This window comes from Nerophis ophidion, linkage group LG17 (genome assembly GCF_033978795.1).
Source record: "Nerophis ophidion isolate RoL-2023_Sa linkage group LG17, RoL_Noph_v1.0, whole genome shotgun sequence".
Lineage (NCBI taxonomy): Eukaryota > Metazoa > Chordata > Actinopteri > Syngnathiformes > Syngnathidae > Nerophis > Nerophis ophidion.
Genome location: NC_084627.1, coordinates 31,502,926 through 31,528,492, shown reverse-complemented (window position 1 = coordinate 31,528,492; position 25,567 = coordinate 31,502,926). Strand labels below are relative to the sequence as shown.

The following is a 25,567-nucleotide window of genomic DNA, read 5'->3' as shown; positions in this document are numbered from 1 at the left end:
AGAGGGGGAAGGAAGGACATCATAAGTGGAATGTAAGATGAACCTGATGTGAAATGCCTTCATGACCAATAGCTTCCTCCATGAGATCTTTCTCCGCTCAACTCCTTCCCAACTGTCCTTGCTTGACTTGAGAGACAGCCTTTGCACATCTTGCCGCCTGCTCGTACCGACGTACAGCCTCCACAACCAGCCAGCGTCGCCGAGCTGGAGCAGCCTTATGCCACAACGGTCTGCTCTAACCAAGGCCCAGGCCTCCTCTCCCTTGCTGCAAAAGACTGACAATGTCTCTATGCCTAAGATCCTCCTTTGCTTTCAGAGTAGCTGCCGCTGCAGTCCATCCGTCCATTTTTCTACCGCTTATTCCCTTTGGGTTCGTGGGGGGCGTTGGTGCCTATCTCAGCTACAATCGGACGGAAGGCGAGGTACACCCTGGACAAGTCGCCACCTCATCGCAGGGCCCGCTGTAGTCCATTTCCTGCCAGTCACAAGGCTAGGAGCATGTGTCACGAGACTCTGTTAGCATCATTTTTTAACCTTATCTTTGCACACTTAAAATCCTCTACTAGGCTGGAAACAGCAAGTTTCAGAACACCTCTTCCATACAGTCCGATGTTACTGAAGCATTTGGGAAGACCCAGGCCCCTCCTGGCAAATGAGCTAACCCCCCTCTTAAACTTTCTACCTTTGTGGTTGGTATGTCACAGATGGTAAGAGGCCACATTCACAAAATGGAGGCACCACAGCCAGGCACCATGGTCTTATCGATGTGTTCAAGGCTAGCTATGGAATCCTGCTTGAGCTGGTCCACATGCTCTGTGTCTTTGAGGGTGGCATGATACCACCATCCAAGACTCTTGACAGGCTTCTCAGACACTGTTAGTATAGCCTCCTCACCCACACATAATCGATGTTCTCTCAGCTTCCCCCTCACAACCGAGATGCTCCTTGACTTGTTTGGCTTTATTTTCGTCCGGGCCCACTGGATGTTTCCTTGCAGCTTGTCCAGCAGCCACCTAGGACACGCTTTGGTTGTGGTGAGGATTGTCATATCATCCATATAGGCTCTGATGGGCAGGAGACGAAGACCTGATTTAATCTTTTGACCTCTGACCACCCACCAATTTGACCACCCACCTAATTGGTGGGTGGTACACCCTGCCATTATTCCTATTTGAAGTCGCTGCCACGCCGTGGTACACTCACCAGTTGTCAGGCTTAGCTGTAGGTCCTGGAAATAGGATTTGACGAGGGCAGTTATGGAATCCGGGACACTGAAATAGTGGAATTCCGCCCAGAGGATATCATTAGAAACTGACCCGAAGGCATTTGCTAGGTCCAGGAACACAACATTGAGATATCTTCCACCCTTTTAGGCAGCTTGAACTTGACTCCATATCATGTCCAGGCACCCCGAAAAACCAGGAATCCTTGCTTTTTGCCCCGATGTATCAATGTATTGTTTTTTTTCCAGGTAGGTGGCCAGCCTGTCACTCACTACACTGAAGAAGAAAAATTGCGTTAGTAACTCAGTTACCTCATTGTAAGAGTACTCAGCAAAGTAACTAATAGCAATAAAAATGTATAAAAACATCCCGTACAGAAACAACATTAAATATTGAACTTAGGTCAAAAGACACAAAGGAAATGTGGCCTCTAAGTAGTGCAATTTTTTTGCACCTGTGTACAAAATAACAGCCTGAAAGAACTTTATATAAAACTGTTACCAAGTTTTGGGTAAATAAATTACATGCATTCAAATAAAACTTTTAAAACCTTTCTTGGACGACATTCTGACAACAAATTGCATTTTGATACAAACATTGGGGTCTTAAGCGAATTTTAATCATTCAACAGGGTTTAGGCAGGCATATATTGAGGGGGCAGAAAAAAATGTGACGGAGGCAACACCTGTTCCATCATGTTTCAGCACTTTTTTTCTGTGTTAATATAGTAGTATCTGCTTTTTTGATTGAATTTGGTTTTTAGCTACAGTACGTGTCCAACTCCAACCTGGAGAAGTGGACTACACTTCATCAGGCCTCTACCTTCACAAGTCGGGTGTCCCACCTAAAGACTAAGTTCCTGCTGGTATAGCCCTTTAAGGTCACTTAGGTGCGCAACCCCTTGATCACGATAAGGTGGAGATCCTTCAGGGGAGAAACTATAACACAAAACTAAAAGAAATAATTCAAAGTATCCACGTTGATGGCCTAATTCTTAAATGGAATCTAACCTTAAGAAGGACTTCACACGCAATAGTCAATATTTACCAAACTGAAAAGTGCAGTAGTCTTATGAATAATACAAAAACATTTTTCTCAAAGTAGTGCATTATTAGGTCGACTGCATCAAGCCTCAAAGTTTCTGTATCCTCCACTTGGACAGCAAAACTTAGAGACTATTTTCATGCTATGTTGTGAAACGGACTCAGGATGCGTGCCTTCATTATAATTTGTTTATGAGTGCGGTGGAAGCAGCATAGCTAACTTACAGTTGGGTTTATGTCACGATCGATGGCTCGCCTGCTGGTGTTCACATATTATGACGTGGAACATGCCAAATCCACCCCTTTTTTGTTTTGGCGCCGCTGGTGACCATGCGAATTTCAACTTCATCATTTGACAATGAAAGCATCTGATTGGCTCTACATCGTTGCTAATCCCCACCCTAATATTTTTTTTATATTTGATGCTATTGAAGAGCTATGATTGGATATATTCCAAACTTGTCCCACCCATCTACCAGATGAAATTAAATATTATTGGATTCAGTTTATGTCAACATTTTCTTCGACACTGGTTTATTAGGGCTGAGGGGAGGGGTGTGTGCGCAAACTCACCAAGCACTGTCAGCCAAGGGACAGCAATAAAAGAAGATGACACTATTGTATTGTGTACATTATTCAGCAGATTTCTCCGCTCCTGCTGATAATTTTGACTTCATCACCCTTGCTTTCTGATGTGTGGCTGTAACCTGACAGTTTGCACTTCATCTACCCAAACTATAGTAACACGCCACTTCACATTCTCAGTAATGGCAACGGCGTTGCAATGATTGGAACAGTAATTAAATAGATTACTCGTTACTGGGAAAAGCAACACAATTAGTAACGCTGTTATACTCTAAGGCCGTTATTATCAACACTGGCTAATTTATTGATGCTCTGATATCATAGTGCCAAAGTCGCAGGTGTGATGGCCTCATTAATGTTTGTGTTATTGTATTGTTTTTATTTTGAACACTTGACTACATAAGGAATAATGTAATAGGTTATTTTGTCAAAACTCTATTCAGATCCTCGCGGAATTTGCGATGTCACAATCACGCTATTCACAAAAATTCTACCAATACCCACAAATTATGTGGCGGCCTCACATCTGCAAATGCTGATTTTTCAAAAACAGCATCATTTTCACAAATTAAAATGTATCTCTGAGTGGCACACTAACATGCAAGTGAACTGTCCTATCAAAATGTTTTTGTTTTTTTTGGGGGGGTAGACGAAATTGGAAAAACATTGTGTAACATCATGTCAACTCTTTATCACTCATACGGCCCAAATGTCTCCTGCATAGCTCGCACATGTTTTCCACAAGTTGGAAGTTTCCTGAAAATACTGCCGCAATAATAAAAAAAAAAACAATCACAAAAAAAAAAAACCCGGAGGAACTGTCTAATGTCCGTCAGAAATAACATTTGATGGTAACAGTTCCCTCGGATGGGCTCTGACCAGAGGACAGTAGGTATTTAAAGCGACCAATTAGAAAAGAGCATTGTTGCCGGGCCATGAATTTAACCTGCCATTAAGTGCCAAAAGACAGGAACGCTACACTTGTAACAAAACAGAGAAACAGTGCACGCTTAAACAGAGGCCTCACATGCGCAGAGGGTGGTTTTATACGCGCATATTTTGGAACTTTTTTGATGCGATAGCAGAGATCCTGCCAACCCAGCACTTAAAGTTGGTCAGCTTTGGAATAACGGCACTGGGCGAGAGGTTCAACACATACAGAAGCTACATAAGTTGGCTAATATCAATTATCTTCTGCTGGAGGGGAGCAGTGGCAGAAGCCTCCTGCCCGAGCAAACTGGTCAAAGCTACAGCTCCAGGCCCAAGATGTGTGTTGGCACGATGAGCACTGCCGGCGCATCTACACAGGCCTTGCGTCCATGCAGCCTTGATTACACTTCGAAGTTCATAGTCAAACCCCCCTGAATCGACAATTCTAAGACACCCTTATTATGTTATGTATTATACCAAACAAAATGCTACTTCTTCATTTTTGGCTTAAAGAATGTGTTCTTTTTCATTTTGTGACTGCAGGCAAAGCTGCGGGAGATCAATGTGTCAGCTGTTCGATTTATGGAGGAGCTTGGTGAGGATCGCTTTGGCAAGGTTTACAAGGGTCACCTGTACGGCACTGCACCTGGTGAGCCAACACAGTTGGTGGCCATTAAGACACTAAAGGACAAGATTGATCCCATCCTGGCTGAGGAATTTCGCCATGAGGCCCTGCTCCGCTCGCACATTCAGCATCAGAATATTGTTTGTCTTGTGGGCGCGGTCATTAAGGAGCAACCAATGAACATGATCTTTACGTATTCCAGCCTTGGAGACCTCCATGAGTACCTGGTCATGCGCTCCCCCAACTCGGACGTTGGCAGCTCCGATGATGACAGGACAGTAAAATCCACATTGGAGCCAACAGATTTCCTTCATGTTGTCACCCAGATTGCTGCCGGAATGGAGTACCTGTCCAGCCAACAAATTGTCCACAAAGACCTCGCAGCTCGGAATATTCTGGTTTTTGACAAACTTAGCATTAAGATTCTAGATCTAGGTCTCTTGAGGGACGTCTACTCAGCCGATTATTACAATCTGATGGGAACAAGCTCTTTTCCAATTCGCTGGATGTCACCTGAGGCTATCATGTATGGAAAGTTCTCCACAGACTCTGATATCTGGTCTTACGGTGTTTTGCTGTGGGAGACCTTTAGTTACGGTCTGCAGCCGTATTGTGGCTACTCCAATCAGGATGTCATTGATATGGTGCGCAGCCACCAAGTATTGCAGTGTCCTGACGACTGCCCGGCCTGGATATACACCTTGATGCTGGAGTGCTGGAGTGAATTCCAGGAAAGAAGGCCTCGCTTTAAGGACATTCACACGCGTCTGCGCTCTTGGGAGTGTCTTTCAAACTACAACAACTCTGCTCAAACTTCTGGCACCAGCAACACCACCCAGACCAGTTCTCTCAGCATCAGCCCAGTGAGCAACATCAGCATGAGCACAGTGAATGCATCACGCTACCCAAGCCCCAAAAAGAGTTCCCCCTTCCATCAAGCCCAGTTTATGCCAATGAAAGGTCAGATGCATCGACCATTGGTCCCCCCACAACTCTACATTCCAATCAATGGTTACCACCCTATGCCAGCTTACCCGTATCTGCACAACTTTTACCCCATGCAAATCTCCATGCCTATGCCCCACCAGCAAGTCCAACACCCACCACAGATGGTCCCCAAAGCTGGGTCCCACCACAGCGGAAGCGGCTCCACATCAACAGGCTATGTCACCACCGCTCCTTCCAGCAACTCGGTGGCAGAGAGAGCAGCTATGCTCAGTGACGACTTTAAGACCAAGGACCAAACTGCCGCCACGTCCCAGGCCGAGCTTGGGCAAAACGAGAACTCATCAGCACCTGAGACCGAATTATTGGGCGATAATGAGCTTCGACAAACTGATGAGCTGGCGACCCAGTTGTCAGAATCATAGGTAGGTGTGTGTATTGAAGGATGGGGGAAAACTATTCTGTGAACCGTGCATGCTTTCAGGTGGCCGCATGAAGTGAAGCGAGTTTGCAGAGGACTTTGCAGAGACCGTTAGTGAATGTTTAAAAAAAGCCTCTTTTGGGCTGTACACTTTGAAGATAACAGACTCATGATCACACTTTTTAATGTCTTTCAACCTGCAAACACAACAGTACATTCCAATGTTTATTTTAACAAGTGACCTTGCCTGCTCCACTGAACACATCCTTTCCCAATCTGCATGTCATGTTCCTCAAGAGGGAATATGGAGCTTTCGAACATTAGAAGGAACTAAAAGTCACCAAAAATGTTGACCAAAAAAGAAGTGCTAAAAGTTTAACTGATGTGAGTATCCTGGTGCATACCTTAGTGTGATTTTATGGAAATTATTATGAGGGATTGATTTACATCCAACAGTAGAATGTATGCCTTATGGCGGTTACTATTCTTGACATATGGGGCCCCAAAAAATTGTCATGTCATTAACAAACATTGTGTCCCATTGTGGGTTGATAATTGATAAGAATTTAGCTATTCCAATTGTATTATCAGTACTGCTTCCTGAGCAATGCACTTCTTAAGTTGAGTTCCAATGAGAACCAACGAGACTCAACTGTTGACATGTGATGTCCAGAGTCATTCATAGAGAGAGTATGGACAACCCGGTTTAAAGTGATCTTCTCAATGATTGATAAAAAGGCATTCACATGACTACAGGGCGCCATGTTACGTACCAGTTTGAAGCCACAGCTGAGCGACACTGCACTTCTTCATAATACATTGAAGAGTGTTTACCAAGGGTTTGCCATGTAAACATACCCTGCTGTGCAGCATGGGGATGTGCCACTTGCAAAAACCGCTAGAAGCAATTGCGTACTTTTCTGTCCAACGCAGAAAGAAGAAAATATGGGAAGTGAAGGTTCGCAGGGAAGGCTAGAGAGCCAATAATAAGAGTTTCTTGTGTGAGTTAAGCAAATATACAAACCCCGTTTCCATGTGAGTTGGGAAATTGTGTTAGATGTAAATATAAACGGAATACAATGATTTGCAAATCCTTTTTAACCCATATTCAATTAAATGCACTTCAAAGACAAGATATTTGATGTTCAAACTCATAAACTTTTTTTTGCAAATAATAATTAGCTTAGAATTTCATGGCTGCAACACGTGCTAAAGTAGTTGGGAAAGGGCATGTTCACCACTGTGTTACATCACCCTTTTTTTTTTAACAACACTCAATAAACGTTTGGGAACTGAGGAAACTAATGGTTGAAGCTTTAAAAGTGGAATTATTTCCTATCCTTGTTTTATGTAGAGCTTCAGTCATTCAACAGTTCAGTCTCCGCTGTCATATTTTACGCTTCATAATGCGCCACACATTTTCGATAAGAGACAGGTCTGGACTGCAGGTGGGCCAGGAAAGTACCCACACTCTTTTTTTACGAAACCACCCTGTTGTAACACGTGCTGAATGTGGATTGGTATTGTCTTGCTGAAATAAGTAGGGGCGTCCATGAAAAAGACAACATATGTTGTTCCAAAACCTGTATGTACCTTTCAGCATTAATGGTGCCTTCACAGATGTGTAAGTTACCCATGCCTTGGGCACTAATGACCCTCCATACCATCACAGATGCTGGCTTTTGAACTTTGCGTCAATAACAGTCTGGATGGTTCGCTTCCCCTTTGGTCCGGATGACACGATGTCGAATATTTCCAAAAACAATTTGAAATGTGGACTTGTCAGACTGCAGAACACTTTTCCACTTTGCATCAGTTCATCTTAGATGATCTCGGGCCCAGAGAAGCCAGCGGCGTTTCTGGATGTTGTTGATAAATGGCTTTCGCTTTGCATAGAAGAGCTTTAACTTACACTTACAGATGTAGCGACAAACTGTATTTAATGACAGTGGTTTTCCTGAAGTGTTCCTGAGCCCATGTGGTGATATCGTTTAGAAATTGATGTCGGTTTTTGATACAGTGCCGTCTGAGGGATCGAAGGTCACGGTCATTCAATGATGGTTTCCGGCCATGCCGCTTACGTGGAGTGATTTCTCCAGGTTCTCTGAACCTTTTAATGATATTATGGACCGTAGATGTTGAAATCCCAAAATTTCTTGCAATTGCACTTTGAGAAACGTTGTTCTTAAACTGTTTGACTATTTGCTCACGCAGTTGTGGACAAAGGGGTGTACCTCGCTCCATCCTTTCTTGTGAAAGACTGAGCATTTTTTGGGAAGCTGTTTTTATACCCAATCGTGGCACCCACCTGTTCCCAATTAGCCTGCACACCTGTGGGATGTTCCAAATAAGTGTTTGATGAGCATTCCTCAACTTTATCAGTATTTATTGCCACCTTTCCCAACTTCTTTGTCCGGTGTTGCTGGCAACAAATTGTAAAGTTAATAATGATTATTTGCAAACATCAAATATGTTGTCTTTGTAGCATATTCAACTGAATATGGGTTCCAAATGATTTGCAAATCATTGTATTTCGTTTATATTTACATCTAACACAATTTCCCAACTCATATGGAAACTGGGTTTGTACATACACATGAGAAATGTGGTATACGCTCAGTAACAGTGAAATTATACTTTTTGCCTGACAAAACTTTGCTTCAAAAATTGCACCTTTTCTGAATGTCTCACCGAAATTCTAAACTACACTAGTGAATATTGCAGTAAAAAGCAACATTAGTTCCATATTCAAGTCAATTTGATGTTATCTTTCCATCTGTATTGTCCCTGCGATGAGGTAGTGACTTGTCCAGGGTGTACTCTGCCTTCCGCCCGAGTGCAGCTCCATCACCCCCTGCATCCCCGAGAGGGAAAAGCGGTAGAAAATGGATGGATCAATCGTGATAATTAAATCAGAGAGCCATGAAACATATGCCATATGAAACATATTAAAAAAGCACAGGCATTTATAGCGCAGTGATTACAAACAATACATTGGAGACAGCCACCACAATTGACACTCTTCACACAAGAGTACTAATTTCTCCGTAATTGTTAGTCCAAAGCTAATGAATGTTTTGGCAAAATAAGGGTAACACAATTATTTTTGGTTGCTGTGTATTTTCTGAAGCACATTTCGCCGGCGGGAGCGTATTAGAGAGCCACTGGTCAATAAACACTGCATGAAGGTGGAGTGCATCAAATAAGGCCAGCAAAGTTATATTTTGATGAAAAAAATCATGTTTTCTTGAAAGTTTATGAGCTTTCTTTAGACCTATTTTTTGGTTTATTATGTCAGGAAAAATGAATGTCAGAACGACTCAATTGCATGCATCTGGGCACAGTCGCCAACGTCCTGGACACCAATCATGGCGCCTCTCGTTTAGTTGTCCATACTCCCTCTATACACGACTCTGGTGATATCAGTGTTTGAGGACCCTCGAGTGGCCGCAGGGCCCCGAGCAGAAGCTCAGGTATAATGACAAATGGCCCTGCATGGATAAATCCCCTCATGGTGCTCAAGCACCTGCTCTTTTGCACTCCATGAGAAAAGTGCCTTTTCTGGTGGAGCCCAATTTTTTCATTCATTCATGAATGAAAATTACTCTATAATAATTCATCCATCCATCCATTTACTGCCGCTTATCCCTCGCGGGGTCGTTGGAGCCTATCTCAGCTGCATTTAGGCGGAAGGCGGGTACCATGGACAAGTCGCCACCTCTTCGCAGGGCCAACACAGATAGATAGACAACAATCAATTCTCCCCAAATATGTTTTTAATATCTGACCGAGCATATATATATATGAGTTCTTGTGAGAATTCTCTTCCAAATTGCTCTACGGCAATTGATCCAAGCTCTTGATCCACTCCCCCTCCTCATAATGTAGCTCAGAGCGTAGGAACAAACGTCTGAAGCAGCCAGCATTATGTCTTTTCTGACACGCAGCATCAGACAGAAAGGTGATAGGAGCGTTTGTGCAATGTTGTGTGTTGCATGATTAACCACATTAACCCTGCTGTCGCAACTGGTCCGACTGAAAATAAAATAGAAAAACAAGTCAACTCCTTGTCCAGCTGTTAACTGATGTTTGTCATGTTTAATGAAAGGAGAAAGGACATACATGTCAATATTTGCATAAAATTATTATTATTATTATGTTTCCAGGGAAAATGGGAAAAATAAAATGTTTTGTTTCTTAACACACCTCACCATTAAATGAATAAAAACAAAAAGAAGGAAAAAAAAGGTAAGACATACCAGAACTAGGGCTTGCTACATCCCTTGTTTCTCAAGGAAGCATCCTAACCAGTGAGAAAGCTATTCTGAGTTCAAAAGTTACAGGCATGCAGGCAAATAATTTAAAGAAAGTTTTTACTGTTCAACAGAAAGGACAAATTCACAAGTTGTTTTTCATTTGATCATTGAGATATATTATTGATGTGATGCTGTTTTTCCTGCTTCTGCCATCATAACACAGTAACAAAACAATAGTGTGAACTGTACACATTTTTGAAATTCAAATTGATGTTTTTATTTTGTAATGGTTCCTATATAAATTGAAAATACTCTGCTGTGCCTAATAGTAATTTTACGTGCAATTTTTCCAAAATGTGCCCTTTTTTCTAGCATCTGTGCACGTGCCTAATAGAAATGTCTGAAGTAGGACTGCACGATTATGGCCTAAACAGTAATTATAGTCATTTGTATCAATATTTTAATTCTGATTATTTATCACGATCATTCATCATATTTGGTAAAACAGTGTTGGGGCATATATTTAAAGACAAATCTTATTTTGTGTTTATTATTAATATGATTAATTATTATTATTTTCATTAGTACTATTATTCATTTTATTAAACATATTGTTTAATGTTTTCATGATGTCTTGAACTTATATTTTGTCGGGGCCAGGTTGATTGGCAACACTAAATTGGCCCTAGTGTGTGAATGTGAGTGTAAATGTCTGTCTATCTTTGTTGGCCCTGCGATGAGGTGGAGACTTGTCCAGGGTGTACCCCGCCTTCCGCCTGAATGCAGCTGAGATAGGCTCCAGAAGCCCCCGCGACCCTTAACGGGACCAGTGGTAGAAAATGGATGGATGGATAAGAAAACAGCCACATTCATTTGGACAACACCGCTTTACCTAATCATACATTTGATTTTACATATTAAATGAAATATTAAATGACAATATACAAAAATATAGCGATATTTAGTGTAATAATTGTATCACATTTCCATATTCCTTAAATTCTTACACATGAGCAGATGCAGGGGCTGCATGAATTCCAATAGGAGCATGTCTCGCCAAAACACGGGTGAGAAATGTTGGCATACATCAAAAAAGTGTCTCTATTCAGCATGATAAGCTAGCTGTTAATCCTGATAGGGCGACTCCATGGAGACAAGCAGAGCAGCATGTTGTGCAGGCGTAATAACAGCAGTCCGGTCTTTAACGCATGCCGAGTTAACCACCACGGAAGTGAAAAGAGGCGACTGGCTAAATGTTGTTAGTGCCGGCCAGCAAGGTGGTGGGCGTGATTGTGGGGCCGCTGCTTCAGGGTGCTTCACAACGTTGCTTTCTTGCCACTTCGGCCTACGAAAGTGCTTGAACCTGTTTTTTTAAATTGATATCGCAGAAGATCATTTTCAGTAAATTCGGTCAGCCAAAATCAGGATTCAGCATTGAATATTAATTGTGCAGCCCTACTCTAAAACTATCCAAACAAAAACATCCATTAATCAGTGTCTAATAATATGTCAGTAATAATACATTTGTTTCATTGTTAACAATATGTTGAGGGGCAACAAAAATGTGTGCTAAAAATGTCCCCCCTGCCACTTTTTGAACGCCTCTGTGCCTTACTTGTATATCTTCTGGTTCACCTGGCTTATAAATAACATAATTTTACTTTACCCAGTTGCACAGATTTGTAATTTATGTTATTTAGTCGTAACTTTTTTTTTGTCTATAGTTTTTCTGTATTGAGCATTGGTGTTCTCGCTACCAGGTGCATGATTTTTATCAATTTCTTACTTTACATTGTGTACATGTTCAATAAAGTTTTTCAAAATAATTTGTCATTGTCCATGAATTTGAGACATGGCTGATAATATTATTTACAAAATATATAGATAATGAATGAGGTCTAATATGTCTAGCAAACACAGTTTGTTTACAACTTCCTCAAAGTAACATTTTTCAAAGCAAAAAATATAACAAAAACACAATTGGCTACCGTGCTTTACGGTTTGGTTTAACAGAACACATTTGTTTGACAATTGTCTGTTTTTCACAATTACAAAGTGTATGCAATACAAATGTTAACCGGCCCGAATTAAATTATTAGTGTTTACTGCGGTCACTCAACCGGTCTCCTCAACACGTACGCCAGGTGCTCGCCATTGTGGCCCACCTCTGGGCCTGGCTCTAGAGGGGATCCCCGGTGATCCTCGTCCGGGCGAGGAAAAATCTATGTCCTCTATTTGTACTATTCATAAAGGTCTTTGCGTTGCTTTTTGTCTGATCCCTCACTGAGGACCTATTTGTCTTGAGGGAACCTACCAGGGTTCTAGAAGCCCCTGGACAACATAACTCTAGGATCATTGGGACATGGATATGTGATGGGATGTAAATTTAGTTAGTAGTATATTTCAGTGATTGTATGTAGTGGAGTAGGCGCTTGAGTTATATTCCTATGTCATTTAATATTAGCGACTTAAAATATGTGTATTGTTAAATGGCAACAGTAGAGCACCGTTATTTGTAATATAGGGAGTTAATTTTGTTGTAATTCCAGCATTAATAAGAGCCATTGTAATACTGGGCGACTCCAGCAGGGGGCGCGTTGTACTGGGAGCTATACTAAGAGGACACGTGACTTCCTCGCAGTCATTACAGACGTGTACAGAACGAAGTTATGTCCTTGTGTCTGTATAACTAAAACATCTCCCTTCTCAGGTACAAGTATTTTTATGTAAATAGTTTTACCCTCAAATGTATCTTTGTACTGGTAAAACATGTTTGAAAGAGTATATTGTTATAATCTGTGTCTTCTCAGTCGACAAGGCTTTATATATGATCAAGCTAATGCCAAAGCTAATGCTAACTGCCGATGTCGAGGCGAATGCTAGCTGTATCATCAGTGTTGGATATATACAAAGTTACTGTGTGTAGTTCATTATTAATCTGCGTGTATTTCTGTTTAAATGTGTGTTTTATAGAGTTTCTGGGAATAATTCAGTGTAATTTGTTATGTTAAGGAATGATTAGTGACTTTTGCTACTCAAACAATATGGGCTTACTGTTTGGGATGAACCTTTGTATTTACTTGAGACATCTTCAAATACTGTGTACATGTATACAATTTTGATGTTTGATTGTAGCAGTCATTACAGACGTGTACAGAACGAAGTTGTGTCCTCGTGTCTGTATAACTAAAACATCTCCCTTCTCAGGGCGATTACATTTTGGAGGCACCGCTGGGATGAGAGAAGTGAGGATGGCATCCCCAAATCAGGGAAGACACCACACATCTACCATCTCATAAAAAAATAAATAAAAAAAACCCAGGTTGGAGAGACTGCAATTAAGGTGGGAGTGGAAGCCTTGCCAAGGAAAGCGTGTATTCTGAGGTGCATCGTGTCCACTAGGGAGCAGCAAAGTCCACAGTAACAGGCAACACCAATAAAATTCCCCTATTTACTTGTCTCTCACCTGCCAAGATGGAGTCAGAGGTAGAGAAGCTACAATTTGAAATCAAAGGAACACTTTTTCAACTAAATATAGACCAGTTAATGCAAGTAAGTGACTTTCTTCAAATCTCTGGAACCAATAGAGAAGAGATAGCTGGCAAAACCCGCAAAGCTATTGTTTCCCATATACTTCACTATATTGAACGTGATGAACTGTGTGCACCTGAAGATGAAGGATTGTCAGAATTATTGAACTTGATGGACAAAATAACAATCCTGTTACATGCTGGTAAAAGTGACACATCAGTAAAAACTGAAAATAATGAGGAACAAGAAAAATTGAAAAGCGAGATAGAGCAGCTAAAACTAATGATGAAACAGAAAGAGGTAAAAATGCAAGGATTAGCAAACAAAACCACAACAAGTAATGTTAACGAGGACACAATGTCAGTCCGCAAAGACCCTGCCCATGTAACTAACCCACTGTGGCGAAAAGACTATAAAATCGCAGGCCAAATTGGTGAACCCGGGCAAAAGGACAGACTGACATTTTCCAGCTTGGCCCGTCAAATTGAGAATGGCCTTGGTAAGGGTTACCATGAATCGGAAATAGTGGATGCTGTTATCAGAGCCATTGTACCTGGCCTCCAACTGCGAAGCTATCTTGAGGGTAAAAGTAACCTGTCTCTTCCCACCCTGCGGAGGATCCTTCGCTCCCACTACCAGGAGAGAAGTGCAACTGAGCTGTACAAGCAACTAACCACAGAGGTTCAGAATAATAAAGACACTCCACAAAACTTCCTAATTAGAGCAATGGATTTAAGACAGAAAATATTGTTTGCATCACAAGAAGCTGAATCGAATCTCAAGTATGATCCCGCGCTAGTGCAGGGTATGTTTATGCACACTGTACTAACAGGCCTACAAAATGACAACATCAAAAGTGACCTGCAGCCTTTCCTTTTAACACCAACCACCTCAGACGAACTACTGCTTGAGAGGCTCAACATGGCGTGTGGGAACGAGAAAGAACGGCAGGAGAAAAAGAAGCAAGTTGCACCACAACGACACACAAACATCCATGCTGTCCAATCGAGTGATGTAAGTGGAGACAAGAAATACGCAGCTCAACAAAACATTGCTGTATTCCCCCGGATGTGCTGTCAGACCTTAGGGATATCAAAGCAGATATTGTGCTCCTGAAAGACCTCAAGACAGAGATATCACAAATTAGAGAGTCCATCCATAAGGCAGAATCCCCACAAAAACCGTACCCTCCTGTCAGCCAAGAGACAGATTGTATTATCGCCCACCAGCCGCCACATTTCATGTCCCCGAATGGTGTGAGCCCCACAGTCTTTCAGCAATCAGGCAGATCCATGCAGGAGTACCCAGTAGCCCGGGCTCCAATGTTAATGACGGGAACTGCACAGTTTCAGCAGAGGTTTGCACCGCAGAGATACCCAATACCACGTCCCCGACCAAGATGTTTCATGTGTCAACAGGAAGGTGAGGAGTACTGCCAGCATTGCTACAGATGTGGCAGTAGTGAGCACTTCCACGATGGCTGCAGGAGATACAGAGGACAGCCGGGTGCAGCGAGAGGGACCCCTTTAAACGATGGGCGGTTGCCCCCGAGGGACAGGGAGTGACCAATTTATCCAGGATGTCCCAAACACACACTAACTGGAAAAAAAATGAACAATGTCAGATTCATAAGCTGTCAGGCAACTCAACAAGTGGCCAAGGAAGAAGGATGATAAGTAAACAGCAAACCGTAACAGATTTGGTTGGAAAAAAATGTCTTGTTGACTGCTACCTGCAGGGAAAGAAAACCCAAGTACTCTGGGACACGGGCTCACAGGTATCAGCGATTGATGAGGTATGGAAAGCATGTAACTTACCCAATATCACACTGAGAGACATTGGAGACATCATCGATCCAAATAACCCCTTGCAAATAGAGGTGGCAAATGGAACAGAAATGCCATATGTAGGGTGGGTAGAAATTACGTTTAGGCTAACAGCCGCCTCTGAAGAGATCCAAGTTCCTGTACTTGTTATGAAAGGTAACCAACAGTCCCGCCCAATAATAGGCTTTAATGTAATTGAATGTATTTTTCTTAATACCCAAGAAAACAAGACTCACGATGGAGAGGAGAATCAACTGATACAGGATGTTCACCTGGCATTTCCCACCCTAAAGAAAAATACCTTAAAGGCATTCATTGAAGCAGTGAGTGTTGAGCGAACAAGTGAGTACCTTGTGAAAACTGCCTGTCAAAGAGTGAGTGTGCCAAGCCATTGTGCTGTTGAAGTAAAATGCAAAATCAATGTCAGACCCTTTAAAGAAGCCACCATGTTAGTCTTTGAACCTGATGACAATCCTCAGTGGCCAGAGGGACTTGAATTTTGTAACACTAGTACAAGTCGAAAAAGGGACACAACCAAATATCATCTTTAGTGTCCAAAACCCCACTGACCATGACATCATGCTAACAGGAAGAGTAGTTATTGGTACAGCACATTTAATTACAACTCCGTATCCTCTTGGTGTAGCCAAGGAAGTTGACTCAACTGTTGATGTAAATACTATTCAGGCCCAACACAACGACCAACCAGCAAGTGCAGAACTTTGGGATCCCCCTATTGACCTTAGTCATCTAAATGAAAACCACAGACAGGTTGCACGGGACATGCTGCGGGAGGAATCACATTCTTTCTCTAAATCAGACAGTGACATAGGCTGTATTGAGAAGCTCCAGCTAAAAATTGAGCTTAAAGATCCTGAACCGGTAGTACGAACTTATATGTCAGTTCCTAAGCCTCTGTATTTTGCTAGACTTGATTGCACAGGGGTGGGTAAAGAAGTCACACTCGTCATATGCTTCACCTGTTGTGTGTGTAAGAAAGAAGTGTGGGTCTTTGCGGTTGTGTATAGATTATAGAGAGCTAAACCGAAAGACTCACCCTGACAGGCAGCCCATCCCCAGAGTCCAGGATATCATGGATGGCCTTGGAGGAAACACTAACCCTAACCCTAACCCTAACCCTAACTGTTAGACCAGGGAAAAGCCTATCACCAGGGATTTATGACCAAAGATAGCAAGCACCTTACAGCCTTTGTGACACCGTGGGGCCTATATGAGTGGGAAAAGATCCCCTTCGGTTTGATGAATGCTCCAGCAGCCTTTCAAAGCTGCATGGAAGAGTGTTTAGAGGGCCTCCGAGACAAAATATGTGTCCCGTACCTCGATGACACACTTGTGTTCAGCAGAACATTCGAAAGTCATGTGAATGATGTGAGGAACGTCTTGCGGAGACTTCGACAGTATGGGATTAAACTGAAACCAAGCAAATGCGAGTTATTCAGAACTCAAATTCGCTACCTTGGGAGGATCGTATCAGCAGAAGGAAATAAAATGGATCCTGCTGACACCGCCGTCGTAACTGAGCTGAAAAAAAAAAAACGAAGACAGTTGGTGAGATGAGACAAATTTTGGGACTGTTGAGCTACTATCGTCAGTATATAAAGAACTTCTCTCGTATTGCCATTCCCCTGTACGACCTGATCAAGTGACCAGTGAAGGAGGAGAGCTCACAACCTAAGAAAGGCAAGTGGACAAAAAGAGGAAGTGCAAAAGTGGTGTCATCTCACACACCCATTGAATGGAAGGAGTCACACCAACAAACTCTTGAGCAACTAATAAAATGTCTTGTCCAACCACCTGTGCTAGCCTTCCCGGATTTTTCCCAGCCATTTGTACTCCACACGGATGCTTCAAACAAAGGACTAGGAGCCGTGCTGTATCAGAAGCAGGATGGGAAGCTTCGGGTAATAGCATATGGTTCGCGTACCCTGTCAGCAGCAGAGAAAAACTACTACCTCCATTCAGGTAAACTGGAATTTCTCGCCCTGAAGTGGGCAATCACAGAACGTTTTCGCGACTCTTTATAATGCACCCTTTTTCACAGTATACAGCGACAATAATCCCTTGATTTATGTGTTGTCCACTGCTAAATTAAATGCAACAGGGAGTAGATGGATTGCAGAATTGGCTGATTTCAACTTTACCATTAAGTACCGCCCTAGCAAAGAGAACATTGATGCTGATAGTTTGTCTAGAATGCCAGTTGATTTAGAAACTATGATGAGTGAGTGCACGGAAGAAATGTCTTATGATGCAGTTGGAGCTACCACTCAGGCAGTAGATACCACGCCAGATTCAAATGCCTCGTGGTCAATGGCTATATCTGTCACAAACGTGCAAGGTGCTCAGGATACCTCAGTTGTGTCATTAACACTTGCTCAGCTATACCAGGATCAGCAAGATGATGCCCATATTGGGCCAGTGCTGCAAATTAAGGTGTCTGGAGCAAGACCCTTGCGCCAAGAACTGAGAACATTTAGTGTACACAGCCGCTGCTTACTCAGAGAGTGGGAAAAACTGGAGACAGATGTAAGAGGAGTTTTATGGAGAAAAACTGCCAACAGGAAACAACTGGTATTGCCTGAAAAACACAAAACTACTGTATTAAAGGAACTACATAACCAAATGGGACACCAAAGGACTGACAGAACCGTGTCATTGGTTAGAGACCGTTTTTACTGGCCTTACATGTGGCGAGACATAGAGCAATATGTAATGAGCTGTACTTGCTTAAAACAGAAAAAACCTAGCCGTGAGACAAGGGCCCCTCTTACAAGTATTGTCACCACGCAGCCCTTTGAGCTTGTTTCAGTTGACTTTCTTCATCTGGATAGATGCAGAGGTGGTTATGAGTATATATTGGTAGTTGTGGACCATTTTACCCGCTTCGCACAGCAACATCCAAATCTGGAAAGACTGTGGCTGACAAAATATTTAATGACTATGCCCTTAAATTTGGATTTCCAAAACACATCCATCACGATCAGGGGGGCGAGTTTGAAAACCAACTCTTCTCACAATTGAGCAAATATTGTAGTGTGACGGGGTCAAGGACTACCCCGTATCATCCGCAGGGAAATGGACCAGTAGAACGTTTCAACCGCACACTAATGCAGATACTAAGGACTCTTGCAGACAGAGACAAGGCAAACTGGAAAGACTCCCTAAATAAGCCAACATTTGCTTATAACTGCACACGAACAGAGGTAACTGGCTTCTCCCCATTCTACTTGTTATATGGCCATTCCCCAAGGTTACCCATTGACATGTTGTTTAACTTGCCCACTGAAACAGGAAGTAGTAGTCACAGAGAGTATGTTAACCAGTGGAAAAAAGGAATGCAAGAGACATACATAATTGCATGGCAAAATGCACACAAATCAGCCCAGAGAAACAAGAGGATATATGATGGGAAAGTGAGGAGTTCAGTGTTATACCCAGGTGACCGTGTGCTAGTGCGAAACATGACCCTTCGCGGGGGCACGGGAAAGCTCAGAAATCACTGGGAAGACACTATTCATACAGTGGTTCGACAAGTGGGAGAGGATATTCCTATTTATGAGCTGAGACCCGAAATTGGGAAAGGAAAGTCAAGGATTCTTCATCGTAACCTTCTCTTGCCATGTGATCACCTGCCGCTGGAAGCTGAAGTGTATCCGACTTTGAAACTAAAAAGGAAAACTACAGTTACTGATAAAGTGGAAGAGGGTTCAGAGGACGACAATGATGAGGATGATTACTATATCATAGACTTGCCACCTCGGATCCCAACTCAGCAATCAGAATCAACTCAAGGGACGCCTGTCATGATACACAATGCTTGTGAACTTGACCAAAGCAGAGCTGCAACACCCATACCATTAGAGGAAATTGATGACAACCAACAGGAAAACCAGGATGTTCATAGTGACAATTCACCTGACACTGGGGAATGTGCACCGCTGCCTATTATGGACAACACGAGAGGAAGCGAAGCCGAAATGAGATATGAGAAACCTCAGCGTCAGCGAAGACCGCCAAAGATCTTCCGATATGATAAATTGGGATCCCCATCATCTTACATTATTGCTGAAACACTCCTCTATGCACGACCTCAGATATGGACACAACCAGTGTCGTCATGGAACGACCAGCGCCTTTACTTGTACGGAACGTAGACAGATACCCACTTACAACAGTTACCACTGTTGAAGACTTATGGAAGTAAAAAAAACAAACACAATGTATCAAAAGAGTTCCAGCCTGTAAATCCATGTTTGCTCATGTGTGAAGTACACAAACAGAATTTATCAAAAGAGTTCCAGCCTGTAAATCCATGTTTGTTCATGTGTGAAGTACAAAACAGAATGTATCAAAAGAGTTCCAGCTTGTAAACGTCTCTTGGTACATGTTTAATGATGGTTAAAAATATAATGCTAAATGTAAGGATGTTGAGGACAACATTTAATTTTGAGGGTGAGTATGTGATGGGATGTAAATTTAGTTAGTAGTATATTTCAGTGATTGTATGTAGTGGAGTAGGCGCTTGAGTTATATTCCTATGTCATTTTATATCAGCAACTTAAATATGTGTATTGTTAAATGGCAACAGTAGAGCACCGTTATTTGTAATATAGGGAGTTAATTTTGTTGTAATTCCAGCATTAATAAGAGCCATTGTAATACTGGGCGACTCCAGCAGGAGGCGCGTTGTACTGGGAGCTATACTAAGAGGACACGTGACTTCCTCGCAGTCATTACAGACGTGTACAGAACGAAGTTGTGTCCTTGTGTCTGTATAACTAAAACATCTCCCTTCTCAGGGCGATTACAGATGCCCATATCGGCTGTTCAGATTTACTTTACAAAAGAGAAGTGTAGGATACTTCTCTTGTTGCCTTATTTGAATTTGACATTATTAAATGTATTTATATTATCATTTGGTGCAGCCGGGCCGGAGCAGGAGGGAATAGAAAGACAAAAAAGGAAGACAGAGGGGGAAATTGTGGGGATAAGAGGGGGATTAGACAGAGAGACAAAAACAACAACAGCAAATACAACAATAACAACAACAATGATAGAACAACACCAGCACAGACAATATGTACAAATATGATCGTAAAAGTGATAGCAAATAAGCAGTTAGTCAAATAAATAATATAGTAATGACAATGAGCATTTTTACACTAAAACTGGAGAAATACAAATACTAATAGAAAAAGCGCTATTGATCATGAACAAAACCAATAGTTTACCTCTATTATCAACAATACAGTTGTTCAAATGCAACAATACGTATACATAATGACAGCTAGAAAGATAATAAAAATAAATAAATAAATGAAAAAAAAAAGAAAAAGGAATACCGAAAGATGAAAGGGAAGAGAGCGAGGCAAACTATATTAATCTTGTAGATTGTTACAGTAACAATGGGTTAAACTCTGTCAATATGCTTTGTGTTACCCAGTTTACCCTATGGCAACAACGTTGATATATGTTTGATGAAACATGATTATGTGCATGAGTGTATGTATGTATATGTACTTGTATATGAACAGAATGTGTATATGAATGTTTGTACAGTAAATGTACATGTACAGTATATGTATGTTTGTTTGTACAGTGAATGTATATGTACAGTAAGTGTATGTTTGTACTGTGAATGTGTATGTGAATGGACGGACTTGGAGTATGTAGGTATGTAATGTATTTGTGTATGTATGTGGGAGCGTAGGTACCAATGTTGGACGTTTGTATGTATGAATAACGGTGTGTGTGTGTGAGTATATGTGTGTTTGTATGTACAATATATTTGACTCCCAGTGTGCGTGGGAGCCAGAGTGCGGCCCCAGCCGCCCAGAGAGCCCAACCCAGACAGCAGGTGTGGCGCCCAGGGAACCAGGGACCACCGGCCCCACGCAGCCAGGCCAGCCAGCGGCAGGAACCCCAGAGCCAGGCCCACCGCGCCGGCAGAGGACAGGGCACGTGAGAAGCAGCGGACGGCCAGACCCCAAGCCAGCGAGAGAGAACCCCCCACACGGGCAGAAAGAAGGGATGCCCCGCCCGGGGGAACCCAAAGACTCCCCGCAGCCGGACGGGAAGACCGCCCCCGCCCCACCAGCACTCGGGCCCCCCCGACCCCACCTCCACCCCCGGGGAGCACGGCGCGGCCCACACCAAGCCACCCCACCTAAGCTGGCCGCAACAGGACCACCCAGCGCAGGGCCGCGGGGACCACCCACCCCACCCGCAGGGACCTCAACGATGGAGATGGAACAACCAGCAACCGCCTTGTCGAAGAGTCCCCCCCTGAGGGAGGGGGAGAAAAGGAAAAAAAATAAAACAAAAAGAAAAATTAAATTATAATATATATATATATATATACACGTACATATGTATATATACACGTACATATATATATATACACGTACATATATATATACACATACACACACATATATACATACATATACACACACACATACACATACATCCATACACATCCATACACATATACACACATAAATACACACAGTTACACACATACATACATGCATCTATGCAATACATATATGTACATATACCCATACATACACACACACATACATATATATACACATACATATACACATACATACACACATATATACATACATGCACACATACACATATATACATATATATATATACCCACATACATACAAACATATACACACACATATATACATACATACATACATATGCACACATACCTCCGCATACATATATACACAAAAAAAATAAATAAATAAGATCACAGACAGGCTGACACACAACATCACTACCCCAGCAGCTGGCCGACTCGCAGCAACTCGGAATACCCTGCAGCACCAAGCTACCACAATGGATGAGGGGACTAGACCCAGCCGGCCCCAACCAAGAAGGACACCCGGAAGGGATGGACGGCGGGACCCAGGGGCCCCAGACATGCAGGCCGGATGCAGTACCCTGAGGCGCTGACCCCGATTGACCAGCATGCCCAGAGCGTATCCCCAGAAATATACATACACATATATACATATATATGCATACATATATACATACACACACACATACATATCAATCAATCAATGTTTACTTGTATAGCCCTAAATCACTAGTGTCTCAAAGGGCTGCACAAACCACTACGACATCCTCGGTAGGCCCACATAAGGGCAAGGAAAACTCACACCCAGTGGGACATCATATACAACTATATACATCTGCATATATACATACACACATGCGCATATACCCATATAACCGGCATACATATTATATAGCTATATATATATATATATATATATATACATACGTACACACATACATACACACAGATACACATATACATACACACATACATACACATGTATACATACATACACACATAAATATTAACATACATAAATATATACATACATATACACGCATTCACATACATACATATGCATACATACCCAGACATGCACATACGCATATACATATACACATCTATGAACACAGACATACTTGTAACCATACATGCACACCCATATACGTACATACACACATTTGCATTCATCAATACACACACGCACAAATATCTATACGACAACAAATCCATACACATGTCGGAGGGACAGCAATGAAGTCCAGGCATCCACTGCTCACTGAGAACTAGCCGAACCTCCAAGCCCCACAGGTCCGGCCTCGTACCCACGCCACCCATGGACAACCCCATACAAGCCCGGCCCAGACAACGGTGTGAGACCGGGCGCGCAAGGGCGGCGCGGCAGGGCGCAAGGGCACCCCAGGCCCACACCCGACAATCCAACCAACACGACAATTATGAAGTATGAAGCCGGCTAGTCCGTCTGCCCCGACAACCACCACGAGTTCCCTCTACCACCAGTCACAACATCAGCCACCCCCCTGCACCGGACCCAGCAGCCACAGGCGCGCACACCACAAACAAACGGCATCAGAAACAGCAGCTGCAATAGCCCCAGACAGCCAGCACCACCCCATCAAATCAAAGGGATCGGGGGAAAATTTAAAATAAATAAATAAATAAACTGCGACCGGCAACCACATGCCAACAGGATCATGGAAACCAGCCCGCCAGTAAGCCCAAACGCCAACACGCAAACAAGAGACATCAACACCCCCCCACCAATAGACCCCACCACCCCAACCCAAACCCGCACACACACACCACCGCCCAAACAACCGAGATACAGCATCCAAACCAGACAAAGGGGCCGCGCCACCACCGCATGAAGTAACCAACACAGACTCCACAGCGCAAGGACCGGTCACACGGGCACGGACCCCACTCAACAGGAAGCGAGACCCGCACGACGCCCCACACAAATAAATAAAATATTGTACATTTATTTTTTCTTTCAAATAAAATAAATACAAAACAAATATAAATACATATACACACATATATACACACACATATATATATATATACATATATACATACACATACACATACATACATATACATGCACATACATATAAATATATATACACATATACATACATACACATACATACATAATAATAATAATAATAACACCTTCAGCGAGGTCACCAGACCGCAGTCCCCACAACCTGCGCTGGCCGAGGAAGCAATGAGGGGTGCGCCGTACTCCCAAACCCCAACCCACTCATGCATGTGTACAGGGCCCCCAGTGTCTACTGTGTAGTTAAAATCAGGAGGCCAGCCGTTACAGCCGACCTCCAGTCCCTGTTGATGTGTGTACATTAGTGTGAGTGAGGTGTGTATGCTTGTGGAAACTAATAATGCGATTAAAATTAGGGGACATCAAGGTCATGGCGGGTCCCAACCAAGCCGAGCCCCCCAAATCCTAAGTGTCTATAATGCAGCTAAGATTGATGGACGAGCAGGGGACAAGACAGGAGGACAGGAGTCCCATAGGAGGCGTCCTTACCCCCCCTACCATGCCTCCCCGCAGGACAAACCCCCAAAGTCTTATATAGGTGTGAGTGTGTGTGCTATATGTAGGAGGAGTAGAGGGCCCGGACATATATCCCCCCCTCCCCTAGTCCATGCAGGCGACAACCAGTAACTACGGCCAGGAGGCCACCGCCCGCCCCCACGGCTCGTGACCTACACCAGACCTCTTTAAGAAGACGCCATGAGAGTCCACCCCCTGCCAAACAAAGCCAGCACCCGCCCACCCCAACCCAGCCCTGCAGAGCCCATACCAGCAACCGAACGCAGAAAAACTGCACAGCCCCCATGCCCAATGCAAACACTGCATCCCGGCCATCCACACAGCAACGTGCCCATACGAGTCCCGGCCAGGGGACGGATCCCCCCAATGGGGGAAGAAGCCAATGCATCCCGTCCGCACGTCAGCATTCAAACCAGCCGGCAAGCCAACGCCAGCCATCACCCACAACCCCACAGGCGCGCAGACACCAATCACAGTCCCCCAGCCACTCCAACCCAACACGGCAATGCCAACCGCCGGTATAACCACAGCAACCATCACCACTACCGCCCGCTCGCAGTACAAACACCCGCGGTTGCCGGAGCCGAGACAAAATAATAAAAATAAAATAAAAAAATCCGACCCCATAAACCATAACAATGCACACCCACTGCTACCTCCGAGGCCGCCAACACACCGACCCCAACTCATCCACAGCCAGGCAAATCAAGCCACCGGACATCCACCTCGGACGACCAAGCACCCCAACGCACCGCCGACCACGCCCAGTGCCACAGCCCCATACAGCCGCAGACAGCGCCGGGGAATGCCGCCGAGAGGCGAGCAGCACGCAGCACGCAGCCGCCCCGGAACGGGGAGGAAACGTCCCGCAACCCAGCGCGCAGTAGACCCACCACCAATACGACACATACATACACATGTACATATATATATACATACATACATATATACATACACCCGTATACATATATACATGCATATACACATACATATACATACATACACATACACACATACATATACACACATATACATACATACATACACATACGCATATATATATATATATATATATATATATATATATATATATATATATATATATCGGTCATCGGTCTCACTGAAACCTGGCTTAAACCAAACAACTTTTTTGCGCTAAATGAGGCATGTCCTCCTAACTTTACACATGCGCATATTG

The 25,567-nt window shown here is 43.2% G+C and overlaps 1 protein-coding gene across 1 annotated transcript in view; it reads left to right on the top strand.

The window, feature by feature from the left end:
- Positions 1-12,117, top strand: part of ror2 (receptor tyrosine kinase-like orphan receptor 2) — a 144,861-nt gene extending 132,744 nt beyond the window's left edge. The window contains exons 9-10 of the mRNA XM_061876743.1: positions 4,325-5,776; positions 10,770-12,117. Coding sequence (XP_061732727.1) covers positions 4,325-5,776 — 1,452 coding nt within the window. The 3' untranslated portion in view covers positions 10,770-12,117. The remainder of the gene's footprint in view (positions 1-4,324; positions 5,777-10,769) is intronic.
- Positions 12,118-25,567: the final 13,450 nt, after the last annotated feature.